Raw genomic sequence first — 18,942 nt, 5'->3', positions numbered from 1 at the left:
TTCATTCGTTGCCTGAGAAACCCACAAACAAAGAATTTTACTTTTAGAAATATGCAGGGAGATATTTCTTAATTTTCTGCTGCTTTTCTTTTTTTTTTTTTTTTTTTTTTTTTTTTTTTTCCCCTGGAACTACTCTGCTCTATGCAGTATTTTTTAAAAATACATCATATTTGGTTGAAAGTTAGAACGCTTTACCCTGGTGAAGAGAAATGGATTTTTTTAGAGTCATGGGAGAAAACAGAACATCCGCTTTATCATCTGTTATCACCGGCACGGCACAAGCGATGCTCTCATCCTTGTTCCTAGGCCTGACTTGGCGAAAGGCACTGGAGAATAAATTGGATGTCTCTGCCCTCCCTGTGCCTGCCGCTTCCTAGTACCGAGTTCGGCTCTGTCACCGCGCGTCTCGGAGCCCACCTACAGCATCGGGAGAGCTTTGAGCAGCTGCTCATCACGGCTCGTAGGATGAAATTGGCACAAAGACCATCTCAGACAGGGAAACCAGAAGAAGCTGGATGAGATTAAAAAGTTGTCTGCATTTAGAAGAGATTTATCACGATTAAAAGCTGGGGGGGGTGGTGGTGAGGGGGGAAATGCTGCAGCAGTAAGACAAAGGCAAGCCATCAAATCAGAAAGCAAAGCAGCTGCTGCCGCCAGGAATGGGGGCTGAAAGCTCCAACAGCCAGTTTCCTCTAGCACTAAAATGAAATTTCAATAGATAACTGCACTGAAGCAAAAAATTCCTTAAACACGGCAGAATTCCTTAAAGCCACTGAAAAGGGACGAATGGTTGTGTCTCTACGCGATTAACCACGACTCTACACTTACTGCTATTTTCCTACACAAACACTGGCTGCTGTCTCTGCCAAGTGTCTGCATAATTACCACATTGTATTTTTATTCACAATAATAAGCTCTTTGAAAAGGGGGGGGACAAAAAGGTCTTTCCGTGTGGTTAGTTTTGTTTTAGGCGGTTGGTTCTTCTTGTTGTTGTTGGTTTTTCGGGTGTCTTTTGTGGAGGTTTGGGTTTTTTTCAGTCTTCCAATTTCTCTGCCATTCAAAGGTGTGACTAAATACTGAGATAGTGGCATATACTGATGCCAGGTTTTGCAAGAAGCTTGCCAGAAAGGCATCTTATTTACTCCAGTGAGCTGACAGAATTCCAGGCTGTTCCTTGTCTGACTGACTCCAGTGTTGACTTTCCCATCGCAGTCCGAAAGCTGTTTCGGAGCAGAGAGTTCACCTTTGGCAGACAATGCTACACCGAGGCTCAGGTGCAAAACGACATGAAACCCACTGTTTGGCCACCTGAATGTTTTTGTACAACCTTATGTAGGTTAAATACCGCTTAGGGTCTCTGTAAATGAGGAAGGTTCAGGTATTGAACAGCCTTTAGAATGGAGAATGCTGTTAGGCCTAGAGTTAAGGTGAAGTTTTAGGCACGAGACCCTCAAACTGCAACCCTTGGGTGGAAAGATGGTGATTTCCAAACCTCTCTGGCGGTTCTGGGCTGGTTTTTCAGGATCTTTGAGTCCCTGCAACTTTGAGAATTCAGCAGAAGTGCAGGCGCTGTCTCTGAAGGATCAGCCTGAGAACATCCCCGTGCTCGTCCGCACTCTCCCTGCAAGGGTGCAGCAGCGATGGGTAGCTTCCAAACTTTTTCCTATTTCCAAACTTTGAGGTAGGCACTGGCTACCGTGGTGAAGAACTTAGTTGAAACCTTGGCTTATTCTTCTGGACCTGTAAAATATAATGCCCTTCAGGGTTTACAAATGCATTTCCTGCAATATTACTCCCTGCCGCTTTCAGCCAGGATCTCTAAAAAACCCTCGGCAAATAGAGGACTGTCGGAAGAGATTAGATAAGTTGCTCAGTGGATAAGAGGTAATGCCAAGGAGAAGGGCTGGGGGGGATAAAAGGAAACAAGACAAAGACAACGATAGGTGCAAAACCAACATGTAAAATATAGTGAGCTACGGCTTTTGAGCTGCTTTAGCATGAAATACTCCCTTGTGACAAGCCCGCTCAGTGGCCATCTTCTGATGCTGCTGGCCTCTCCCTGGCTGCGTGTCGGCTGCCCTCTGCTGCAGGCAGGGCTGCACTGAGGCTGAAGCCCCAAGAGCTGGAGCGCTCCTCCAGAGTATGGGAGAAGGGAGCAGGAAAGGAGAAGTGACAGATCAGAGACAGAAAGCCAGAAGCTTTCTGGAACAGAGTAAAGGAATACTACATATTCCAACTCTTTCTTTTTTTTTTTTTTAAGTGTTTAAGTTGACCGGAACTTAAAAGAACAAATCCTCAGGTGTCTCATTTTCTGAGGGAGAAAAAAAAATAAAAGAGTTGAGCACTGGCCTGTGGCAGGAAAGGGAGGTTACAGCAATTTTGCCTTCTAGGAAAGCACCTAGTAGTGTCTGGTGGGCATCAGGGGAACACATAATCCATTAACCTCCTCAGTTTTAAAAACATTTACCTTCCTAAGTGTTGTACCCCATTTTGAAGTTTTTTGGATAGAGCCTTTGGTCACTTCATTGGAAAGATTTTATTTATTCCTCCTTTACAAAATGTAATGCAGACTGTTACCTCAGAGAGCAACAGGATAAAAACCTTTATTGTTCCACATTTGTCAGAGTTCATTTTCTATTGATATGCGGTTCTGTAATGGTACTTTGCATTAGAAACTTCAGCTCCTTGGAGGCTTAACGTGGAGTAGCAAAAAACCCTCAACACCAATTCAATCCCATGTCTTCAAGTAATATACCACTTGGGCACAAGGAATCTCTAGGATTGGAATCAGTTAGATCTTCCACCTCCTCCTTTTCCTGTGTTCTTTGTCCTCATTTCATGCCAAGCTTTCACTAGTGGTTCTCTGTTCTTCCAGATGAGCTCGTGGCCATAAGTCACGTACCACCTGAGAGAGAAAAAGGAGTTACAACTAACTGTGACTGTTCTCTGTATCTGAGGAACAAGGCTAAGCACTAAAATCAAGTGGTTCAAATGCTTAGTGTAGGAGATGCCTATAAATACTTAAAGGGTGGGTGTCAAGAGGATGGGGCCAGTCTTTTTTCAGTGGTGCCCAGTGAGGTAATGGGCGCAAACTTGAATATAAGAAGTTCCACCTAAACATGAGGAGGAACTTCTTTACTTTGAGGGTGGCAGAGCCCTGGAAGAGGCTGCCCAGAGAGGTTGTGGAGTCTCCCTTCTCTGGAGACGTTCAAAACCTGCCTGGACACATTCCTGTGAACCTACTCTGTCAGGGGGGTTGGACTAGATGATCTCCAGAGGTCCCTTCCAACCCTGTATTGTTCTGTGAGACAAGATAAACTGGGGCAGAAAGCACAACGTTCTTGGAAAGTGGCAGTGGCAGGTAAGACACTCGTTCCCTTGACTTCTAACAGTTATCCTCTTTGTGTTCTTCCTTAGCTCAGTCCTGAGGGATGCAAGGTTTTCATGCCTTTAGAAATCATGAGAGCATGAAATTACTTAAAAAGATGCAAGAAAACCTATTTCTACTTAGAGACTGTTACAACAGTATTGTTGCTTGTGCTGATCTTTACTGATAACACCAAGTAAAAGTGTTTTTCTCATCTGTAAATTCAACTGCCCCATAATGGACAGCCACATTCCATTCAAAGTGAATTTTTCCTCTATAAACATCTAAATGAAGATTTAATCTATGAAAGTGTTCTTGCTTAATTTATATTGATAGAGAACCATATATGCTGATATATGAATATCCACATAAGCAATTAAGCCAGGGAGGTTGTGATGTAGAGGTGAGAGGGGCAGCAACTGCATGAGAACCGTCTGAAGGTTCCACACCTGGGTCCTGGGCAACCAAAGCAGTGTCGCACGAGCCATTGGCCAGTGCCAGGCAAAACCAACCCCTTAAATCATGTAGCCCCTTTCTGAAGCGGACAATTGTCTGTGAGGCAACGTACAGAAAATACTTCGGCCATTCAGCACGGGTCCTAAATAGAGGCCGCGTTCTAGGATGAAGTGACCAAAACGATCACTGAGTAGAACATACGTAGGTGTGGAAGGCAAGGTACTTGTCAACTCAAGACAATTTTTACTGCGAGTGCTATCCAATTTTAATAGTATGTGAATCTGTATTATAGATACATCATGGCAGAAAGTAGTTATGAATCAGCAAGACCACATCAAATGCACTTGTGATACCAAGGAAGGGGAGAAAAGGAGACCGTGCAGCACAGAACTTACTGATGCCAAAGCCAAAAAATAGCAAACAAAGGCAAACCAGTTCACAGACCAAAATAAAAGCATCCTCCACCTGGTTCTTCATCTGGCCTGGCTAAATGTCAGGTAGGCTTTTACTATGCCTACCTAAAAAGTTTAAAAATGCTCTTAGCAATAAGTGTGCAAATTAAGGCAATGTTGTCATTGGGTAGAAGGGGAAAAACTCATTAGCTAACGTAGATGGAAGCACGGAACAATGCAGAACTGTTTCCTGCAAACTGGTTTCTAGTAGTTCTTCTCAATTAGGAAGGCTCCACACAAAGACGATGCAGCAACACTGCGAAACAGCAGTAGAGGCTGCTCAAAGGAATTTGGCCTGAGCTTGTAGCAACTCTGTAGCTCTCTCTAAATTGGTAATTAGAGGAAAAAACACTGAGACGAAGGAATTTTCTCAGCTGTTTAATTCTAAAGTTATTTTAATTTGTCCATGATGTGTTTTGTGAGAATCTTTTCTGCCTTGTGACTCTCCTCAATGTGCTTGGGAGAACAGGACAGAGACAGCCCACCCAAGTTACGGTGACAGGACAACCTGATATCTAATCTGTCGTTCTAAGGCAGTTCAGCTCAATTTCTTTCAGTTCTAAGAATTTGTTAACAGTATTTTCCACACAATTTCATAGCACTACAAGGATAACAGTGAGTTGTCTTCAATGCCACTTAAGAGAACTTCACAAAAAATCTCCACACTTCAGAGATGAGGGAAAAAAAAAACCCAACAATTTAAATACAAAACAAACAGAAGTTAGTAAATACAGACTTACATTCCAAAGAGAGCTCCCCCAAGATGTGCAGCATGGTCAAAAAGTCTCCAGCCTAGAGCAAGCCCTGCTGTGTCAAATGCAATTATGGCTTTTAAAGCCTGGAAAGGAACAGAACATGGAACGGACAGGATCAGTCACAGCGTATAATGGTCACTGATAACAAAGTTTCATTAAAAAAAAAAAAATTGTTTTAAACCAACAGACTCATTCTTTAGCTGTGCTGTCAAAATACAGACGTGAGCAGCTACAGAATAATGCAGGGTAGGAATGTGTCCTTTTCAAATACTCTGTCTCTTCCAATCTTCACTTCTAAAGCTAAACATACATTCCAAACTCAGGTTAAAAAAAAAAAAAAAAGAGTAAGTTACTTGAAAGAGTACATGCTACAAGAGACCACAAAATACAGAATTCTGACATAGCTTAGACTTGTGCGTCTGTTCTCCCAAACACAACCCTCTAGTGGACAGAACATGGGGGGCAGCAACCCTGTCACCTTATCTGATACAATTTTGATTTATTATCACTCTCTTAAATGACACATCCGCTGGAAGGTAGAAAATCAGGATTATAGTGAACAACTCCATGGCCAGAAACAGCCTGAGTAATAGTGTAGCAGCCTCAGGAAATACAAACTACTGTCACTGTAATGATGCAAAATTTTACTGAATGCCTCATTCCAAAAAGACCAACAGATTTAATGTCAGGATGAAATGTTACTTTAAGTAGGATTTCTCTCCTTAAGCACGTGTGTTAGAGTAGCGGCTATATTGCTACATTGTCATGTTTATTTTAAAATAATATTACAGTATATGTAAGCTAGGCTAAAGGAGTACACAAAGTTTAGAAATACAATTACATAGTAGATGTTCTTACTTAGGGCTAAAATTATTCCAATGTTTATACACAATAGCTAATGTTGCTCTTGTTTTACTGTTGCAATAAGTAATTCCTCATGGCAATGATTTCTGCATCTCTGTCAAGATTTCTACCCTGGCCATCTTTGTTTAGGAAAGATGCAGTTAAAGAGCAGCATGCAAAAAATCAGGTCCACTCAAGCAGAAGTGCAAGAAAAACATGAAGGTTACATCTCAGAACACTTGTTCAAATCTGTAAGCTTTCACTTACAAAAAATATTAAGTCTCATGATCCTGAAATGACAAAGCTTAATTGCTTTAAGTAAACCAGTAAAATAACTTTAAGTAGTGGACCAAAGACGATTAACTTGTTAAAGCAAGTCAAGATACGAGATGCTTTTTGTAAATGGGGCAGTGGATGTGCTTGAAAGAACTTAACAAAACAAAACAGGAGTCCTAGTACTACACATGAAGAAGAGCCTCAGTAGAGTATTTCTAAACCCAACACTGTTCTTAGAAGTATCAAAAGATGGTACACAAATGACGAGGCAGGTATTCCTCCAGGACTGGAATGTTAGTTCCCCTGAGAAGCCAAATCCTGTTCTTCTCATCTTAATAATTTTTTCTTCAAAAAGATTGTATCAGTATTAGATTAGCCTGTAACAAGTGCTGCTATAAAAATATCACCCATCTGAAAGAACAGTATGTCTATGCAGGTTTCCTCAGACAGGTGAACCCCAGTCCCTCCCAACTTCTTTCACCTCTTGGTATCAGACTTGAAACAGAACCATGGAGAATGGAATTTTGGATAATTCTAAATTGACCTCACACTTGTGTAATGATGATGCTAGGCTACAACAATTCAGAATCGGTATCCAGGACCGATTTCTCTTCTCTTTGAAAACAAATGTAAATGAAGAGGACACACGCTCAGATACTGCAGAGGTATGGGGGAAATGTTTTAAGAGTAGGGTTTTCTTTGAAGTTCAAAGGCACTTACGTTTCCTGCTGTAAATGTGAACATTGGAAGAAATATGATGGCTAGTTTTGCTTCTGGCATCTTTGTACATACGGCTGCAAGGACAGTCATTATAGCTCCTGACTGCAAATAGATTAAAAAACACGAAAGTAAGCTGAGATGTTACATAAGGGGGAATTTATTTTTCTGCATGTGAACCCGTTCTCCTTTTGGCTTTTATTTTCAAAGGCCGCCCTGTGGTAAACCTCAAATTACAAAGCATCACAGCAAAGTCCAGAATAAAATAGGACAAGACACCATTATTTAATTTCAATATCTGAAATGATAACCACTAGGGAAAAAAAATTCCCCTCAGATGCTCTTATATAATTAAGTGTACCCCCTGATTTTTTTAAGATAATCTATGTTAATATGTTTTTTTTTCCCCCAGTAAACTGTGTAGAAATCTAACATACATTAATCACACACAGACATCTCAGATGAAGGGAATCATTCTGAAGCTTGAACCAAAACAAGGAAAATAACAGATGGACAGGGACAAGAAATCTTTTGTCAACGAAACAAGCAATTCCCTGGTCTGTACTAAACCAACCATGGGCTTTTTTATCTGTGAAATCTCTCAATGGAAAGGCTGTGAATACAGTAAACTAATGCAATGTGCTACACTTTCAGTAAGTTTGGACTAATGGAAAGTAACTTGCTCCAGATACAGGTTATTCAAAGGCAAAGCAGCAGTACACAGACAGCACTACCAGAAGTTCTAAACTCAGGACAGCTCAACAGATTTTTTTTTTTTTTTTCATTCCAGTTGAAAAATAAGGATCTGACTTTTGGCTTTTATTAAAATTATTCAGTGAAGTAAGTTAAGAAGCCTTTAAGACTTGGCAAATGGTTAGGTTCACCTCAAACTTCTACTAAGTTAAGTGTATTTAAATGTTCTACTACTGAAAATACTTGTAAAGAACCGACAAGCACAGCACGTCCTCAGCCCCTTATCGTTCACACTGTGAGACTTTCGGCAGGAGCTGCCCTTTCTGCACAGCATGTCCCACAGCTTCCACTAGTATCACATGCTGATTTTGATTGTCTGATTACAGTATCTCTTTCTAAAGTATTCTACTTTCCATTAGAGAAAACTGATACACAATTATGAAATGACACTTAGGAACTAAGTCACAGAACTGAACTATCCACTCAGTGACAAGAGGTCCTGCTGTTAAGTAATCATTTACAAGTCATTAGCATTAAGTGGCATTAGTTCTGGGCTGCTACTGCTGCAAATATGTTAACATATTTGAAGGCTAGGCAAGTTCTTGCACAGGAATTACTGCCCAGTTACTTGTTTTGATAAATCTTCCTAGTTTCTGTTATCCCAAATGTATTCTTGGTTTTTAAGCAGGTTAAAAACAGCAGGCTACAGCACGCTTTCAGAACGGCTTCAGAGTTCGTTATAAGGCCTCCCATATTCCAGGATACTTACAGCTCCAAGGGATGGTTCAAACTTTCCAGTGGCCATTTTAGCAACATAACTGACAAAAGTGGAGATAACCCCTAGAGAGGAAAAATGATAATTGGAAACAATGCCAGCAACGCAGACAAGCATGAGAAAGCAGAACAATGTCATCTGAACATCTTCCTAAAGAAGTTACTGTAGGTGGTGCAGTCTGGGGTTGGTTTTGGGTGATTCGGAGTGGTTTTTTTGGGAGTGTGTGTGTGCCATGTGTGTTTGTTTTAACTTAACTGTCACCTTTTCCCACGAATCTGTATTAAGAACTATTTTATTTTGGTAGCTAAGCATGACTTAAAACCAGATACTTGTATTGTCATTTTGAAGCCAAAGATCCTAAACCCACCAAAATTCTGTGTGACAGCAAATAAGTACTGCAGTTAGTATAGAGCAATGTGTGGGACTGAACAATGGCCATTTGTCATCATACATCTACTAACCATGCACACGCTTTACTATGAATATGTATTTTTCTAAGTACTGTAAATATATATAAATTAAACATTACCAGCAGAAAGATACACTGCAATGAACTGTTCACATCCCAGAAGAGAGACAATGCTGCTGGAAAAACTCCATAAAACATACATATTTGCTGCCATGTGGAATAGAGAGAAGTGACTAAACGTAGAAAGCAGCATGGGAGAACACAGGGCTCCTACAAAAGAGATAAACAGGAAAACAAAAAAAGTCAGTGTTTTAATTTGCTTCAACTTACACCTCATACAGACTAGAAACTTATGAGGACATACTATAGAATAATTATCCTTAGAATTCTCAAATACAAGCTATGTAATAAACCCAAAAATGTAATAAATTTAAAATTCCATGCAATACCTTTTGAAAGGTAGGACATACATCCAGAGATATATAAACTGTACAAACAGCTACTTTAGAAAGTCTTAATTACCTACTGGGAAATGTTACATAAAAATATTTATCTTAAAACACGTCTCCTATACTTTGGAAAGGAAAAAAGATTTTACTTATATATGTATATGGTGGTTTTAATATATTATGTGAGCATCTAGATAAAATTATTTTGCTACAGAGATGGACTCATAGAGAAAAAATAGTTTTTCTTTAAAAGCTACTAGCTCTCCTCAGTGAAATAGCAGCCTTGAAAATGCAAAAAAGCCAATTAGCAGGTTTAAAGGTCAACATTATTTAAAATGGGAGCATTTGAGGTGACTGATACTCAGATCTGGATAATGGCTATCTTTAGCTCTGGAGTGTGTGTGGGGAATTGGTTGAGTTTCCAATTTTTTCAGCAGAAATTAAGAGGATAGCAGAAAGTACTCTACTGATGCATGTTTGTCTCATCCTTTTAGTTCTTTGCTGTAGAAATGAAAACTGGGAAAAAAAAAATGGAGCTGCAAGTAAGCTATGTGCTACCCAAAGCTTTTGCAGTACGATCAAAGGTTCTATGACATCCCAATTTAAAGAAATACCCCAAATTACTGTTCACTTACTGGAGGATGGATCTGAGGTGAAATATGTAAACATAACCCGTCGCATACCAGGCAGCCTCCATAAACAGAATACAAAGACATTTGCAGCTATAATACCTATTAAGAGGAAAAAAAACAGTATAAAAGCAAATTATGACTGTAACACGCCATAATGCTTACTGTAAACAAGCATTCAGAAGTAAACTTAGAAGACTCATACTTTTTCTTCACTATTTCATTAAAAGCAGTATCCACTTTCTTACTTTACAAAATATTTTGAAAAAGGGGAAATACTGAAAGCTGTATTTACATGGTGGAAGCCTTCCAGAAATATAACATTTAATTTCGATTGTTTTAATATAAGATGTAATGAATGAATGCAACAACCCAGAAAATCTAATTAAGACATTCAAGCTATAGTTTCAAACTTCTATGCTGCTGTAGAGCCAGCTTAAGAGGTCTCATTTCTTGCCTCTCGAGCTGCTTATTCCCAAACTCCACAGATCTGCTGCACAATTGCAGGTAACTGCAGGCAGAGCCCAGGGGAAGCACACAGAGAGGCAGAACACATCCCTTCCACCTTTTGGGGAGGTTCGGGTTTGAGGTAATTGCAAAGACAGGGTTTAGAGATCAAGCATAAAAAAATTGAGTTGACATTACTAAGGCACAGTTGCCTTTGGGAGACAGCAAACACACAGCTTTTTACTTCACAGATATTTAAACTGAAATAAGACTGCAATAAACAAGAATGTAAATAATTAGAAACATAACTGTGCAAAGTTATTGTTTCTTGTTTAAAGTGCCTTCTCTATTTCTATCCAAGCATGTAGGTATTTAAAATGTTTTATAATAGCTAGAAACATTAAAGGGGAAAACAATTGTGCTTCCTTTACAGAATGGTAAATGTCACATAATTATTCTCTATTTGAAGTTTCCAACAAAATTTAAGAACTGTGAAAAACCATGATACAAAAATCCCAGAACCAAAAGTTTAATAGATCTCTTCTTTTGGCTCTCCATCCCAATCCGCCACACTCTTTTATTTGAGGAGATACTTTCCCTGCAGGCTACACCAAGATGTTACAGAACTCTCAGCAATTTCAGTACAGTGAGCCCAGCCCTGTTATGGCAATCAGGGGTAAGTATCCGAATGGCTCAGGGTCTACCAGCTAGAACTTAGATCGCTTCTTAGATCAACTCCATGTTGAGGGATGCTCTGGGGAATAGAGAAGAAGAATCTTCACCACCACCACCCCCCCTCCCCAATACAATTTTTGTATCTGTATTGTGACTTGGCTCGCATGTCGAAGAGCAATTCAAGGCACTGTACAAAACATCCTGATGGGACTTATTAGCATGTAAAATATATAAGAGCAAATATGGCTTAGCTACTTTATTTAGATTTTTATCAAGTTCTCATCAATTTCTCTCTGCACATTAGGTTCATCTTGGGGGTTTCGAGTGAGGTTGGGTTATCCAATCAAAGCTACATCGTAACCAAAGGAAAGCTCACAAGACAGTTGCTTCTTTGCAACACTATGTATGTAAAATAGCAAAAAATTACCAGGCAGTTTTATTTCCACGTATCATGGGAATATATACTCCTATTCTTTCTAAAAGCATTTGCTGTTTTTCACAGTTCCCAAGAAAATGTTACCAGGGGAAGATTCTAGCTAATCCTTCACACTCTCACACAGATGCATAAGAATTTTTTCAATGCATACAAAAGACAGTTTGTGAGAAGGAAGTGTAGCAGAAATAGTGTATATGCAGGTGTTAAGTTTACACAGGCTTTGTGCAACCTAAACGTGGTACGAAAGCCATCTGTTTTAACATACTGTACCTGTTTGCCATTATTTCTCTTCCTGTGAATGTCTAATACTTGTTAGCTAACACAAACCTGTCACAGTCCGCTGACCCTCTGTCAGGTTATTCCACCAGCTGTTAACCTGAAATGGAATTGTTGGACATCAGCGCCACTACAAGGCATTTGCAATTTCAAAACCAGTCTCATAAGATTCTACCTTTTTAAGAACGGAAAGCATTTGTTTGAAATCTATTAAGTAAATCGGTTTCAAACTTTTTTATTTCTAATTGGTTTAGCTCTTCAAGTTGGCATTTCCTTACTCAAGAACAGTTATTTACCCTCCTTTTCATAAAATATCCCAACGTAGATGAAGAGTTTCTACAAAAAGAATGGGGTTATATTCTTTTAAGCAATTGCATGGATTTAACTCTCCTTGTACTAAATAAGGATCTAGCCCATAATGCTTACTTTAGCAGATTAGCCAAAGTTAGCAAAAACCCTGCCTCGACTAAGCCTCACCCTAGCGCTAACGTCACACCACCCACCTTTTAGAGATTCCACTTTTGTGCCAGGGTCACTTTTGCGGAGGTGGCTCACAAGATGTGGAATCCATTCCCCCTTGCGTCCAGCTCACCCAGCCCTCCTCCAAGTTTAAAACCCCTGAAAAAGTTTATTTTGAGTGCAGTCAGCCCACAGACAAATTCCACCCCCCCCCCTTTCCCTTCCTCAGCTTTCAGAATCATTTTGGACAAATACTGATAGCTCAGTGACCTTCCAACCATATTCATGGAGACAAGGTCACAGAAATTATCTGTAGGTTGAAAGCAAGGGGAAATAATGCTGCATGAAACAAATCATTCACTATTTGGTATCAAAGTCACAAGTTAATTGCATTTCTTTGGTTTAATTATCTGGCACAGGATATGGATACCACTATTTCCTACAAAGTTCTCCAGTATAAGAACACTAAACAAACATGATTTTTCTAAAATACAAGTAGTAGGTGCCCTCAGAAGTTAGTGGGGGATCCTGAACTCTTAAAAACAGAACTTACCAGTTGAAGACAAGGGTTGGGAGTTTAAGCCTACTAATAAACAGGACAGTTTTGTTTTATTTTTTGGATAGCTAATCACCAGATCGTCCCTGTCAGGTGTTGAAGGAAAATAAAACTATAAACACAAAATTACTTATTATTTTATGTGGTAATCATCTCACCTGCAGTTCATATACACCATGCAAGAAAGCATGGGCCTGGCTACGATAGAGATAATTTTTGTTAAAGCAGCTAATAGGTTGTGCTGTGTTTTAGCTATTATTTCTTTTTAACAAAAACAGTACTGATAACATGCTAATATTCTAGCTTTTGCTGCACAGTGTTTGCATGGCATCAAGACCTTTTCCATTTCTTACTCTGCCCCTGTAGTAAACAGACTGGGGGTGCACAACAGGCTGGGAGGGGACACACAAAGAGATATTCCCTACCATAGTAAAAGGGAAAAGGGGATTTTAGGAGGTTTAGCCAACTTTTGCTCATGAACTGGCTGGTCATTGGTCTGCCCGCAGCAGACCATGAGCAACTGCCTTTGCATCACTTGTTTTCTTCTCTTCTCTCACTTAGCCTCTACTTATTGAACAGGTTTTTTTGGCTGTTGTATTATCTTTACTCTCAAGTTTTCTTGCTTTTATTCTTCTTTTCCTCTTCCCCCACACCTCTTGGGGGTTTGTGGGGCAAGTGAGCAAGCAGCTGTGTGGAGGTTACCTGCCCACCAGGGTCAACCCACAACACATGCCCGTTTCAAAATAAGTACCACAGTGTGCACAGTTCACGTGACAAAACCAGCTCCTCTGTGTCCTTCCCCAGCGCCCTGTGCTTCTCCAGCTCCACACTCAGCCCTACTGCCCTTGGACAAGCAGACCTGAAAGAGTAATCAAGCCTGGTCCACCACAAACCACAGTAGTAACCTTGAAACAAACGTAAAACATGCATACATGCATATTCAGTTTAGTTTTAAATACATTTAAATTCAAAACTAAATGACTGGTATGTTTGGGGGGCCAACTAAATTTATAGCTAGTACTTACAGTGTTCTTACTGCCCAAATTCCAAAACACTTGTGTCAGCTCTCATAAAGAAAAAAGCCCCTTAAAGCCTCATATTTGTGAAGTACAGGTTGAAAATTCAAATGCACTTCAGAAGCCAGAGCAATAGCAGATGTTATGCATAAGGTTCAGAATTTAAACTAGCTCTGACCTCTTTAGGAGTCCATGTTTGCTTTTAGGATCGCTTAGACATAGCAAGAATAGAGTTTTTCTACAGTCCAAAAGCAAAATGTACCTAGTTTAGGTATACAAACTACTACTACCGGCCTCTCTTTCCTGCATTTCAGGGTGAAGATGGCATTTTTCTCTAATATAGCTTTTTAAGTGATGTTGTGAGTTACAGTTTTCTAGAATGAATACTATCTTTTTTTTTTTCTTGTAAAGAAATGCACTGACTGTGATTTGCTGAGAACCTATTATTTCTCCAAGTTAAAACTCAGGCTAGGCAGGACAAGTGCCTGTTGTACAAATGGTGCACCGGATGAGAGCTGCGGTCATGTTTCACGCCTCTGTGGGGACCCACCCGTGTGTGAACAGGCTGGGCCTGGCTCCGTGTACCTGCTTTCTGAAGTCCCCCCTCTTCTGGGGCCGCATTCTATCCAACCAGTCTGCCCGGGCTTCCTCGAAATAAGTCTGGACCCGCGACTTGAGGGACTCATACTGCCAGATGGCAGCCGACCCGAAGGCAGAGCCTGTAAACTGGGCGACATGGGATAAAAGTCAAAACGAAGGCACTGTATCATTGTGTGATTCTGTCTTGAGGGCTGTCCCTGCGTGGCTTCGCCTGAGGAAGCCAGGTTCGCCACGGCCCGGCCCTCAGCAATGCTTCGTGGCGACTGAGGCGCCGCTGGCAGACGGGGGTCCCGCCACCCTGCTCCCCCAACTCCCCCAGTCCCCGGCAGCCGCTTACCCCCACCGCGAAGAGGAACGGCTTGACCAGGCGTCGCGGCGAGGGGCGGCCGGCGCGGGTGGGCGGCGGTGGCGGCGGGCAGAGGCTGCGGCGCGAGGGTGGCGGGCCGGGCCGCGCCTCGCCGGCGGCGGCGGGGGGCTCCTCGGGCCGCGGCCTGGCCCGGCGGAAACCCTGCCGCTGCTCCAGCAACACCGTCAGTCTGTGGGGGAGAGATGCGGACCGTCAGCATCGCCCCGACCTACCGACCGCCCCCCTACCCTTCCCCTTCCCCTTCCCACAGCAGCCCCCGACCCAGCGGTACCTGTGCGGCCGCGGGCCCCAGGCGCGGGCCCAGCACCGCCACGCCATTTTGGGCGCCTCCCCGCGCGCCGAGCGCTTCCGGGGCAACCGGCCGCCATCTTGCGGCGGGGCCGGGGGGAGCTACTCCATCACCCCTCCCACCGCGCCGGCCGAGGGGCGGCACCGGGGGGTCCCCGGCGACTTGCCGGGAGATGCTGTCCGCCGCCGGGTCGGGTCCGCCCATTTCCCGCCCCGGCCACCGTATGGAGAGGGTCGGTCTGGCTCTGCCCCACCATGGTGGGAGCGGGGCCTATTCGGCCGCCATGATGAGTGTGGCAGCTCCTTTGCCTCCTGTGCCCCCCGGGCCAGTAGCGCTGGTGCCATGTAATTAAGGGCTTCCGTGTTTTTAATGTATTTTTTTTTTCTCTAGAAGCCTTCTAGAATAGACAGAGCCTGTCTCCTCCTAAGCCTGGGGCTCAACCTGCAGCAGCAGAAGAGGCAGTGGCTGCTGCCTCAGCCTTGCCTGGCTCTGGCATGTGGCTCCACTTCGCCTCACCACCTTTCCTCACCTCGCTCCTCTGTCCTGCCTCACCTCGCCTCACCACCGGGCTGCTCCAGCAAAGGGCTGCATCTGGCTGACCAGGTGCCAGGCAACTGCTTCTGCCCTGCAGCCTCCTCTCAGGCCGCTTTGCCATGCTCTCCCTCACCCTGGTCAGTTGACCCCTTTGCTGCCGATCAGGACTTCTAGTCTCTTGCACTGGGCTGCTCTTCCCAGCGTGATCTTTGTGCCAGCAGTGTAGCTGGGTGGTTCCCTGAAGGGCTGGCAAGGTGTCATGCTGGCAGAGAGCAGTCCCTGCTCTGGCACTGGCAGCCCAGCTGGTGCTGCCAACACTGACACCCACCTGAAATTTAATGGGAAAAGAAAATAGGTGTGTTTGCTTTGAAACTAACTTGTAATTGGTGAGTTTTGAGAAGTCGCATGCACCGTTCTGGTTATCTGTGTTGCTGTGGAGATACTAATGGGACAGCCAAGCAGCCTGCATGCCAGTCACGGCTGGGCCTCCAGAGCTGCCAAAATCAAGCAGCTGAATAAATAGTTGTTTATCTCAGAGGTGCATGTGGAGGATGAGAGGCAGTATCCACATGTTGCAGCAGGAAAAGTGTGTGGGTGTGAGGAACACATTCCTTGGGAGAGCAGTTGTGCCATCTCCAGCCCTGGAGGCAGCTCTGGTGTGACAGGACAAGGCTTGGGCAACCTGACCCAATGTTGAAGCTGTGCTTTAGTGGGTCGTTGGCGTCCATGTGGTCCCTTCCAACCCAAATTACTCTGTAGTTCATTGTGTGAAGGGACAGTTAATAGCAAGATGAGAATGGTCTGTATAGTGTAATTGCAAGTGGCTATAAGCCTGATTATACTATTAATAAGTTACACCACCTTTGGGAGCACGGTTACAAAGTCAAATCCTTTGGAAGTGGAGAGGAAATAAATTAACGTTGTTCCTCTTTTTTTTTTTTTTTTTTTAAGTAGTGAAAGAGTTTGCCTTTTTCACCTCAAGGTCAGACTCTGACCCGAGGAAACCTCTGTAAGCTTGTGGTGGGAGACTGCTCTAAGTGATTTAGTACTGTATCTAAATCTGCGTTTTATCTCTTTCTGATTGTACAGGTGGCCATGGGTCAGCCTCAGAATTTGCTTGAAGTCACAAACGATTAGCAGGTTCAAAGCCATGTATTGCTGGTGTTAAAATGTATATATACATATGTGAATGAAACCCGTGTTGTAATCAATGCTCTGTCTCTGTTTTTCTATGTAACAAAATGAAAAAAAAGTACAAGAGTTTTTAACTTTCCAGTTTAGATACTTTTATCACTGTTTTTTGCTTCCAGAGACCTTATCAGGAGTGATTTATTTGTTGAACTGACTTAAATATTTTTCTTTGTTAACCCTTCTCGTCCTGTCTTCAAAACATATATTTTGACTGTGCAGTTTTTAGTGTTGTGATATTTTTGCTCCCCTGGAGCTTTTTTTTGTCACATTACAGCTCTTAGTTGTATATAGCCTATGCATGCAATTTGCGAGGGATGATGCTTTGGGCTTTATGTTTTTATTTGGTTGTGGTTTATGGTCATTCTCCTTTGGGCAGTTGCAAAGCATATTTGCTATTAATTGTGCCATCGTCTCAAATCTACAAACAGTGACCGCGTGTGGCAGCTGGTACCATCAAATCCTGGAGGGCAGGGTGTACGTGGTACTGGTTGAAAGAGGAGAACAGATGTGGTGTCGGTTGAAGTAACAAGCTGTTTGCTTTTGAAAGCTGCTCTTTTGCAGATGTTTTCTGTAGCAAACTCTTACCCTGTTGAAGCAATGCATTTCGGTGGCGTTACTTGAAGTAAGAGTGGTAAGAAATCAGCACCACCATCGAACGGGGACTGCGGTCTTGTGCATGACTCGTGGCCCAGAGGGAGTAAGGTATCATCTGGACTGTCCCATGGGTTTTGGGTGGTAGCAGCAGGGTCAGGAAGGGATGAGTGAGAGTGGCTCCTTGGGGCAGAGGAAGACAAAGAGAGGAGGAGCAACAGCAGCAAAGTGGTTGCAGAGCTGTCCCTGCTGGACCTCCTTTGGCCAGGAGCCAGGGAGGTCTGTCCTGCCTCAGGGCATGTCTGAAATCACAAACAGTTTTGTTAATGTGATCCACTGGAGTTTCTGTCTGCACTGATTACTGATTGCAGGGCTTATATGCTGCTAGGGAAATATAAAGAATATAAATAAAATGGATTTTTTTTTAAACAAGCAAACAGCCCCCCTCCTTTTTTTTTTTTTCCTTCATGGGCCCTTGTTTTACCCATTATTGACATGCATTTCAGGAGAGGCTCTGGGGCTTTCTGCTCCTGCCTTGTGTGCCCTATTGATATGTGGTATCACCAGGCTCCCAACCCTCACTGAGACCCCAGACCCACTTCCTGGCCCCTAAGGGTTCCAATACCAGCACTGTGTGCTTTGCGCTCTAAGTGGTAAAGTTTTCCTTTGCATGCTTGTCTTAAGAAGATCTGGAAAATAAAACACCTTTCTGTTGGTCCATCATGCACCATACTATCAAAGTTTATTCTTCTTGCCGTTTTACATCTCCCTGTGTGCACCTTTCTATTGAGGACTGCTCACCTACAGTGAGAAACTCATGGATGCTGTATCATCTGCAACAGGTACATTAATGCGGGACAGTCATTTTAAGCACGGGAGAATGACTTTGACAGTGGTATTTGTAGTCCTGCTATCACATGATTAAATTGGGGTCAGGGTGGAGGAGGGTTGTTATTCTGTATTTGCAAAATCTAGTTTCCAAGCTTCCTCACTTTGAAACCTATGGTATTTTAAATTATTGTGTTTTAATGAGAAGTTTGTGTTTACAACTTTGACATATGTCCTACCCATAGTGATGGTGTAGAACATGTAGTTTTATCTTCTTTTCCTTGCTGCCAGGAATGAATTGTGATTGCATGCGTCATACCTATGTAATAGGCAGAAACATTCATTTGGATTATTGGCCTGCCCATGTGGTGTGAAGTCTGCTTGAATTTGTTGCTTAATTTAAACTTGCCATTTGTTTCAGATATTCTCTGTTGACAGTTATGTATATTTTTGAAGAGGTTACATAATCACTTGAGAGACAAATACTCCCTCCTCAGTGTGAAATCAGACTTTTATAGTGGAATATACACCTTTTTAAGAGTGGAATAAACTTACACCTTCCTTCCTTGTGCAAACAAATTCCAAGCGCTGCAGTCATTTAAAATGAATGATTATAGGAGGAGGCTTGAATTCTTCTTCTTCTTCTTTTTTTTTTTTTTTTAATGCAGAAAACGTGCGTATTCCTTCACAGTGTGGGCTGCATCCTAAAACAAATCCTGTCTTCAGTTGTTTGCCTGCCCACCTCGAATACTGTGTCCAGTTTGGGGCCCCTCAGTACAAGAAACACATTGAGATTCTGGAGCGTGTCCAGAGAAGGGCAGTGAAGCTGGTGAGGGGTCTGGAGCACAAGTCTGAT

The 18,942-nt window shown here is 42.5% G+C and overlaps 1 protein-coding gene across 1 annotated transcript; it reads right to left on the bottom strand.

Annotated features, from left to right (window-relative positions):
* Positions 1 to 2,467: 2,467 nt before the first annotated feature.
* Positions 2,468 to 15,227, bottom strand: PARL (presenilin associated rhomboid like). Its single transcript, XM_074153548.1, is given in 11 exon segments — positions 2,468 to 2,905; positions 5,016 to 5,113; positions 6,870 to 6,971; positions 8,329 to 8,399; positions 8,864 to 9,013; positions 9,828 to 9,923; positions 11,707 to 11,755; positions 14,272 to 14,412; positions 14,624 to 14,822; positions 14,925 to 15,202; positions 15,204 to 15,227. Coding segments are annotated over 11 exon segments (1,326 nt in total). The 3' UTR covers positions 2,468 to 2,787.
* Positions 15,228 to 18,942: the final 3,715 nt, after the last annotated feature.

This window comes from Numenius arquata, chromosome 9 (assembly GCF_964106895.1).
Source record: "Numenius arquata chromosome 9, bNumArq3.hap1.1, whole genome shotgun sequence".
Lineage (NCBI taxonomy): Eukaryota > Metazoa > Chordata > Aves > Charadriiformes > Scolopacidae > Numenius > Numenius arquata.
Note: the sequence above shows the minus strand (reverse complement) of the source record. Positions and strands in the feature narration are given on the sequence as shown.